The sequence below is a fragment of the Manihot esculenta genome, chromosome 17 (genome assembly GCF_001659605.2).
Source record: "Manihot esculenta cultivar AM560-2 chromosome 17, M.esculenta_v8, whole genome shotgun sequence".
NCBI lineage: Eukaryota > Viridiplantae > Streptophyta > Magnoliopsida > Malpighiales > Euphorbiaceae > Manihot > Manihot esculenta.
The window spans coordinates 3,013,848-3,023,329 of record NC_035177.2 but is presented as its reverse complement, the minus strand read 5'-3'; the positions used below and the strand labels follow the sequence as shown (position 1 = coordinate 3,023,329).

Below are 9,482 nucleotides of genomic sequence, written 5' to 3'. Positions count from 1 at the left end.
TAACTATAAAAATATAAGATAAGCATACAACAAAAACACTTTTCCAAGAAACAGTACAGGAGAATACAAAGTCAAATTGCTAATCACAGATTCAGAGTACTTATTCAGCTCACTATGTATCTCTAATATTATTTATTTCAGTTTCAATATGTATCTCTCTAATATAAGATATTTCTTGAGATACATAATTACACATACCCTGTTCAGTAAGGAACGATTATGGAGTCTATAAGTTCCTGAAGAGGTGCAAGCTCCTTCTTGTCAATTAACCCAAATTCCTGCACCAAAAATAAATCAAACAATGTGAAAAAAAAATACAGGTAACAATTGCAGACTCTGCATAAATTAATGTAAAAAGGCCAAAAAAAAGTTATTTTAATATCTTCTATATGAAAAATGGCCTTTTAAAGCAAAGCTTAGTTGTATAGGTCAGTACATGCTCGTACTTGTGTGTTTATAACAGTGACAGTAGAATCAATGCTAATTACTTGGTTAAGGATAAAGGACTCACATAAGTAAACAATATGAAATGCTTGAAGCATGTGTTCAGATGGGCTTCCTCTTTCAGGCTCACAATTTTCTGAAAGTGAGAGTGATAAATGTGAGCATATACACGGAAAAGTCGCTTGAATATTGTCTTGACAACCTCCTTGAAGTTGGGCGGAAATGGTGCACCTGGAAATTTTGAATGAAGAATTTAGTGCAACTGATTTAACATGTATCCATTGCCCACCAGTTCTAAACTTCAATGACTGGTGGTGAAGGCAGTGAAGAGTTATTTGTAGCTTTAGTAAACCCATTATAGTTGTCTTTGTAGTCATTATATATATATATATTTTTTTTTACAAAAAAGGCAACCCAATTTCCAATTTTTTAATTGATCAAATTTGACCCAAGTCCTAATGCAAGGCAACACTTTATGGCCAGAGAAGCCAACCATATTTCCATTAGATGGTGGCAGTACTTTGGCTGGAGGTGAAAGTCAGCACACGTTTGTGTTTGTATTTGTGTCTGTGAGTGCATGTACGAAATAGATATCAGTACAGATGATGATTAATACCAAGCTTTTGAGGAAATATGGATTCATCATCAAGCTGAGCTTCAATCCAGTCCATTAAATATTCAACATATTTTGGAGCAGAAACTTCAATAGGTTTCTTGATCTGTACGCCATCTGCCCATCTATACTCATACCTGTAAAGCTTAATCATCAGATCATGTTTCCTAAAGGGAAACAATTATAATTGAAAAAAGTTCTAGACATACAATTTGGTCAATTATCCAGTTGAAGCAATCAGGAAATACAGCAGAGAACTTCCACCTTTTTTTCCTCTTAGGAAAAAAATTTCCACAATACTAACTATCTTAGCAAAGTTTAGAAAGAATTCTAGTACTTAGCAGCAATATCAAACATAACAAGATTGGAAGGCAACACAAACCTCTGTGCTGAACCAAGAAATACTTTTATTTCTCAAGAATACAACAAAAACTGTATAAGCATTTTATAGAAGATGTGTCATCTCCACATCCATAATTGAATAATAAATTGAACAGAAAGACTTTCCATACCATAAAGCACATATTCAAATGCAGGCAATAAGTGAAAGGATAAACATGCCATTAATGTAAAGGAATTTGGGATAGAAGTGTGAGTAACACCTCCTTTTGGAGATATTGACACACTTAAAGGTTATTCAATAACAGAAGGTCCCTCATGTATTTATTGAGAATAGCAAATTGATGTATATTCTATCGAGTACGTAAGGCTGGAGTTGCATGGAAGACTAAAGCCTAATGTAAGGTCAATTAAACATAAATGAGTTGAGCATATTAAAAGCAAGGAAAATTTTGTCACATATATGAGGAGATACAAGAAACAGAGTCACGGGAAGGTGAATGGGAGTAGTTAAGGTTTGTTAGTCTGTTTCAGTTAGTTAGACAGTTGTGAACGAGAGCTAACAAGTTCAAGTAATAAATATAGATGAGAGAAACTGTTGTATTCATTCAGAAGATCAATAATAAAATACTCTCTCCATTCTCTCTCTCAATTTCTTCCTCTCTACTTCTAATTCTCTTCTTCCTCTCTTCTCCTGTTCTCTTATTCTCTTCTCTCTTCCTCTTCTCCATTCTTTCTTCTCTCTTCTTGACTCAGTTAAGGTGCAATACCTTAACATTTTTGTGGAAACCAAGAGAGAATACTGTTATTTTTTTTCTTCCAGAAGAAAGGAGTGGAAGACAACGAAAACTGTCAAAGCATTTTGCAAAGATGTGCCATCCCCACTTCAATAAATAACCAATTGAACAAAAGGCCTCTCCATACAGGTAAAGCATGTAGCCAAATGCAGGAAACAAGTAAAAATATAAGTACGTCAGTAGAGCAATATTGAGGAATGTAGGTGATGTAGAACAACAAGAATAAAGATTGAGAGAATCAAACTCTCTAGAGAACTAATTCTCAAAATCTTCATTTAATTTTTAATAATATCATAATAATCAAAGCTGCTACTCTAGACAAAATCTAGGTCTATTCGTAGAGTTCCTGTCACCCTAACTAGAATTGGAAACTCTAAAACAATAAAATGCTAAATAAATACTAACAAAAGAAATTCTAAATAAGCTTTGCGGACAATGGATGACATGGGAATTTGTTTCCTTTTTATTTTCTTAAGAACATTAAAAAGTTATTCTGGAGAATATATTACTCTACCAAGTTATCATTGCTTTTCCATTTTAACTAAAAATCCAAATAAGGTACGCTTGTAGCTATTCCTTTTTCTATACACTCTTATACCTCCATTAAAATGGAAAGTTTCATGACGATGCTTTATTGTACACTCTGTAAATGTTCTCTCCATTTTTCTCTAATGGTTCTTACATATATATATATATATATATATATGAGTAAACTAATATCAAGTCCCTCAATTTTTATGAAATTCACTAATTCATCCCTATTTCAAAATCATTCAATTAAAATGTCCTATATTTTGTAAAATCCAACTCTTTAGTCCTTTTGCTAGAAAAAAAACGTTAGTTGCCTTGAATTATTTATATTGTTTAGTCTCTATAGTTTTAATTGTATGTATTATTTAGTTCCTATCATTTTAAACATTCATACTATTCAGTGTCTCTGACCAAGACTAAAATAAGTTCGATAACAGATTCTTTAATAGAAGGATTAAAGAGTTTGATTTTACAAGGTCATTTTAATTGAGTGATTTTGAAATAGGGATAAATTATGAAATTTCTAAAAATCCAGGGATCTGACAGTAATTCTGCCTATATATATACATAAATATATAGATAATTGTTAATACCTAATCTTGTTAGCTTTAATCCAATTTAGCTAATTTGTTGGATCCTTAAACAAAGAGTTCCAATCACTAACGGAGAAGAAAAGGAGGTCACAAAGACAGAGAAATTATGAAGCACTTTATAAAGGATCAATGACATAGAGAAAATAAAATAAAATAAATTAAAAAAGTGATGTTAATCAATGCCTAATTCCTTTTTATGTCAATTAGATCAACTTCAGTATCAGTGTCAATTATGGCTAACCAGTAGATAACATGTGCCAAAGCACCCCCCATTGAAATTGACCATTTTATGAATAAAATATGAAAAGATTTTGCTGCTCTGACTTTTGAATTATATAATGTTTTAATAATCACCGAATTTGTTAAACTACCCTTAAAATTTTTTTAAAGGAAATAAAAATGTTTAAAAGGAAAAAGAAAGAAGTTATATTTCAATCCCTTCCCCATGTTTTATACTGCTCACTTTTTTCACATTTTTATGCACATATGTAGTTTATTTCAATAACTAGGATTCTTTGGCACACACGGCTTCTAAACTGGCCATAGTTAAACCGCGATCTGAAGTAGGAATATATTATCCATTTAAAAAGAAAAAAAGAAATTGGCTGTAATTGCACTTGGATCGATGTTTTAGATTTTTAGATCCTTAACCCCTTTCTAAAATATAACAATAAGATTTATATGAGCCAACTATAGAGCAGTATAAAACAGTACAAAAGCAGATGGTTTGCATGTCATACTTGGGGCCAGCAGACATTGTAGAACAGTTCTCAGGAGTACAGAACTCTGTGAGTGTCCCATAGAGAAGATTCACCTGGTTGAAGAAATCCACAGCTGAAATGGGAGAATCCAAAAACCTAACTTTTCAGATTCTATTTCACAAAGAAGTTTGCAATAAAATAAAACTTGAAGGAGAAATGAAACATAAAGAAGTATTCAAATATTCAGATAAATAAACACAGTTAAAATTATCACAGAATTGCATCATGCCACACTACAGCAACAGATTGTGGTGATAAAACAAAAAGAAAATCCAGATGATTAAGTTTCACATGCACACAAACAGGCAGAGAGAGAGAAAGAGAGAGTACTGTTGACAGCAAGCCACTCATTCAAATCCTCTCCAGGAGGAAGTCTTACAGCTTCCCTCAGGTTTCCACTTCCTAGGGTGGCATCAATGTGCTTTCTAAGTTGTGCACCCTGCATCATGACAAGCTCAAATTTCAAAAAGAAAACACAAAAAGCAGTTCTGAGATATAGTACTGAATATTATAAAAGGAAGCCAGAATCACAGGCCAGTAACTCCAGCATTGGCCTGAGCTGTCTCCTTGTCATTATAATGCTCAAAATGGTAGCTACTGAGCTAAAATTTTAACCACATGGGCCAAGAAATTGTTGGATTAATTGGATATTAGCTCTAAGAAAAGAATGTGCTTGTGTGTTTGGTAGGGGCGTTTGGTTTTGGTTCTGGTATGGTTCTAACTAAGAACCAAAACTAGAATCAAACCTCTGATTCTTTGATTTTTGGAACCGAACTTGAAACCAAATTTCGGTATATTTCAATTCAGTTCTAAGCAATTTTGGTACAGTTCCGATTCTTATTTTGATTCTATTGTTACTTTAATTTTAATTCAAATATTGATTATTTTATATAAATTTACAACATTCTTATGTTTATTTTAAAATAGTAAATAATTAACAGCAAAACAATAATAAAAATAATATTATTAATATTTAAACAATAATAATATTAATATTAAAAATACATTATACTTTCTCAGTAAGAATATTATATTATTTTATATATAGTAATTAATTATATACTTTTAAATTAAAAGATATATGGGTAATTAATATCTAAAAGTTTTTTATATAACTACTATGTTATTCATTAATATAATTAAAAATATAAAATAATTATATATATAATATATTTAAACAGAACAAACTATAACTAACTAATCAAATTAGTTAAATTATATGGTTAGAAATCCTTAATAACTAATTATAATATATGGTTATTTTATAATATTATTAATAACTATTTAATAATTAATAGAGAGGGAATTCATATTTAAATTATATGAATAATTTAATTTATAAAAGTAGATAGATAATATTAAATATAAAAATAAACAAAGATGGTGTACATAATATATACACATATTGAACTAAGTTTTTATCAAATCAAATCTCAAATGATTCACAAGTAGTTTAATTTGTTTATACCCTTACTTTTTTATAGTTTCCACTATATTTTATTTAACACTTAATAAAATTAAGATTTGAATTCTTTAAATAGAACCATACAATTTTTATGAAAATATAATATTTATTTCATATATTTCGTGTAAAACATTTTATTGAAACTATATAATGGAACCATAATATCACTAAAGTCATTAAAACACATACACCTAAAATCAGTTCTGATACGATTCCAATATGGTTCTTAATAAAGAATCAAAACCATAACTAAATAGCTAAATAAGTTCAGAGTAATACGATTTGGTTCCTATAACATCTGTTCTTTTTTGGTTCCACTACTGTTCGGTTCGGTTTGAAAACCCAGGAATTGCGCACAACCCTAGTCTCTCCTGTATATATTGTCATTAATTTTCCAATTCAAAGTTTGTTTTACCTTGTCATAAATAGAAAGTACATATCCCTTGCACAGCATGCCTTCAAATAAAAACCCTAATTTTGTCTATTTGGTTAATAAATATTGTTGTTATTGCAGTATATACATAAGCTACCTTCCCCATAAGTAAATTTATTTAATCTCTCCGCTCTTCACTTTTTATTTCCTTTCAAGTCTCCAAGCCCCACCAACTTCCCTAAATCACTAATCCATTCTCCTCCTATTTCAAATCAGTGATCCTAATGCATCACGCTTAAGTGATTAAATTCCTTATTTAACAACTATTTGCCTTTAACTAAAATTATCTCCTTAACTGTCTATTTCACTTTGTTTTTTTCAATTTTTCCCAAGATTATGTCCTCTAATGAATGAAATATTAATGAATGATTCAATACTTAGAGAAGAATTCTCACAGCTTGACAGCATGGAAACAGTATGAGTCACAATAATCTCTTTTAAGAGAAGCATCTGAAGTCATTTCACATTTCCTCTTTTCTATTCATAAGTAGTTTTTCTTTCCCTTTTAACTTTACATTCCATTTTGTAATGTGTGTTTTAATTGCTTGCAAAGTCAACCAGTATAAAGAAAGTTGCTTCTTCATTCTCCTATGTTTTCAGTTTCTCTAATATCTTTGACTATTTTCCTCTTCAATCAAAAAGTGAATTTATGTGGCCAGCTGTTGTTTCACTTTCACCATTGAGCTAATGGCCAAGTATCTGGCTACCTATCTCATAAATGGGACAACAGAAGTTCAACACCCATAATGTATCATCAATGCAAAAATAGCCTTTAAATTTTTTTATTGTCTAATGTTTCATTTACATAATTTGCAACATTTTTAGTTATTTGTTAATTCCTCTTGATTTATTATCTCCTCTGCTACATTTATATTTAGAAGCAGGAATTATATGCACTGCAGAATTAAAATAAATAATCAAGTACAAAATTGTAGAAATACATCCTAACTTTCAAAAAGGTTCAGATTTACACCAAGAGAGTCTCTCAACATCCTAAAAATATCTCTCAATAAAATCTATAGGTACCTAGACATTCTTGAGGTGTAGGATGAGATGAGTTTTCCTTTCCCTAACCACAATTTGCATTTTTATATATTTATGCTCAAACCCTAAACAGTAATGGCCTCCTACATTCACCACGCGACAGGTGAAGTTTAAAGGATATCCTAAATTCATCAAAAAAGAAAAAAAATAAAATCATTTGCCCAAATTTGCAAAAACTTGAACAGTAAACCAAACATTAACATGTGATTTCCTCTAACATGCCCATTTCAAGCCATCCATCAGTAAGAAATCTAGCAAAGTTGTTCTTGCTGTGCGCAACAGTAAAAGGAATTATTAATTAACAATTTAAATGTTTTCCAAAGAAAACAAGAAAAGAATGGTCAAGCAACATATAATCATTTGAAAAGACAAATTATTATATGAGATCAAATTGATCAAACTATGCTCAGCCTCCAAGGAAGAGATTGTCAAAAGTACTAATTAAACAATGAAAACCAACCTTACTTCCTGATGGTGCACTCTTTTTGGGGCGGAATGTCCTTTGGTTTCTGTTTACAGACATTGCATTAGCGGATTTGTTAAAAGAAAAGGTAACTGAAATTTAATGAAAGAAAGGTTTACATGGAAGCAACAGCAAACTGAACACGTCATGGACTTTGGATGCAAAAGGAGCTTATATGGAATCTAGCCTCCTAGCAGTGATACATAAGGCATTAACTTCTCTTGATCTAGATTAGTTTTTTTTTTTTTTTTAAATCAGTAAAGGCTAGGAAATTAGAACCTTTTTGGGACCAAATTAGTTACTCTTTTTTATCAAGTCAGATATACACAAAACTCAATACTTAATGACAACCTTAATTATAATTTCGATAAAATTGGTTTAGTTTTGAACATATAATGTTCCTGGTCTGCCTTTAACACAGGTTACTCTAATCAGTTGCTTCATTTTTATGTGATAAAATCTAACTGTCAGGCTTTCATAATTTACGAGTTTTCAATCAATATAGTTAGAGGACCCAGAGAAACACAAGTTGTTCACCTCCTTACCAATTATCTCCAATTCTCAAATGTTTCCTACTGCAAATCACATCCCATAACATATTTTATCTATCGCATATAGACATCCACAAACCAGTTCAAGCATGTAGCTTTCCAACTTTACTACTAAGAAATAAAGGAAAGCGATAGTGAGACTTCCTCAATCTTCTGAGCAAATTAACTAGTCTTACCAGTATTCTAAGTCTAACCACAAGCAGTCACCAAGTAAGGCAGATATCCTCTGCATTTATCATACAAGAGTAATCTTAAAGACATAGTTCAGTTGGTACCTTGCATGAGTCATTAAGGGATTTATATCATAGAATATTATTTGGATCAATGACCTCAACTTTTGACAAGTATTTATCACAAACTTAATGGTAAATATGCCATTCATTAATCTGACAATTTCGGCAATCACTCCTCGTAAAGAAACCAGAGATTTTCTACCACATCTACAAAATAATTCAACTAGACACTAACACCTAATTACAAAGCTTTAATACCCATATTAGAAGTTTGTAAATTCATCTGATTCTAATAAAATTTTAAGAAAAATCATTGAATGATACTAGTGTAAGCCCACCTTCAACTCACAGATGATCTACTCATTGAAAGGATGCATACAGAATTATTAATAGGAATCAGGCACAATTAATACGAACATACATATACAGAAATAGAAAGATCAAATCTCAACTATCTAATTTCAGCATCAATTACCAATACCCTTTTCATTTCTTTTCTGGGAAGTGAATTTAATTCTAGTAAATCACCTGAGATTACCCATAACACTACTAAAGAAGAACTCTATTGCATAAAAAAGAAAAAATAAATAAATACATACATACAGAACCGAGAGCACAATTCACTGATTAGAAAACTAATTAGCAGCAGAAAGGTGTATGGATCAGTAGTCTTATACGTGAAAAATAGAAAAAGATTGAGAAACGTATGAGATCCGATCGTAATGAACTGATTATGAAAATTATAGCAAATATTTTCAAGTCTTTTAACTAACCTGCCCAGACCAAAGAGACTCATGGCTCTGGAGAGAGAGAGAGAGAGAGAAGGGGTTGCGTTTTCTTTTCTCAGGTGCTCTTGGGTAATCAAAGTCAATTGAACAAAGGCGTTTTAGCTTTTTGGTTTTATTCTTTTTTATTATTTTCCTTTTCTTTTTTCCTTTATCTAAGCAAAATCTTTTACTTTGTATCATGGGGTTTATAATCTAAATTAAATAGTAAAATCTATCATAATTTTTTAATATTAACTACTATATAAAATTGGGTGTAAGAAATAATTATTCTTAAAAAATATTATCTATTATTATAATTCTTTTAAATAAAAATTAAAAATTAAAAAAGTAGAACGTTATATCTCTCAAATTTACTCTCAAATTTACTCAGATAAATTTAATTTAAGTTAAGTATATGAGTATGGATTATATATTCAATTAATTTATA

General features: G+C 30.5%; 1 protein-coding gene across 1 annotated transcript; it reads right to left on the bottom strand.

Moving 5' to 3' along the window:
• Nucleotides 1-9,182, bottom strand: LOC110605433 (MOB kinase activator-like 1B). Its single transcript, XM_021744020.2, has 7 exons — nucleotides 9,041-9,182; nucleotides 7,481-7,529; nucleotides 4,409-4,517; nucleotides 4,058-4,151; nucleotides 1,061-1,194; nucleotides 512-675; nucleotides 1-278 (listed from the first exon to the last, which is right to left on the bottom strand). The coding sequence occupies exons 1-7, from the start codon at nucleotides 9,061-9,063 to the stop codon at nucleotides 204-206; spliced, it is 648 nt and encodes a 215-aa protein (XP_021599712.1). The 5' UTR covers nucleotides 9,064-9,182; the 3' UTR covers nucleotides 1-203.
• Nucleotides 9,183-9,482: the final 300 nt, after the last annotated feature.

What these genes read in the sequence shown, in the direction of transcription:
- LOC110605433 (XM_021744020.2), bottom strand. Translation starts at nt 9,063, where the DNA reads ATGAGTCTCTTTGGTCTGGGCAG. An exon ending in GTGCACCATCAGGAAGTAAG is followed by an intron (nt 4,518 to 7,480) that starts GTTGGTTTTCAT and finishes GTCATGATGCAG; the next exon opens with GGTGCACAACTTAGAAAGCA. An exon ending in ACAATGTCTGCTGGCCCCAA is followed by an intron (nt 1,195 to 4,057) that starts GTATGACATGCA and finishes TAAGCTTTACAG; the next exon opens with GTATGAGTATAGATGGGCAG.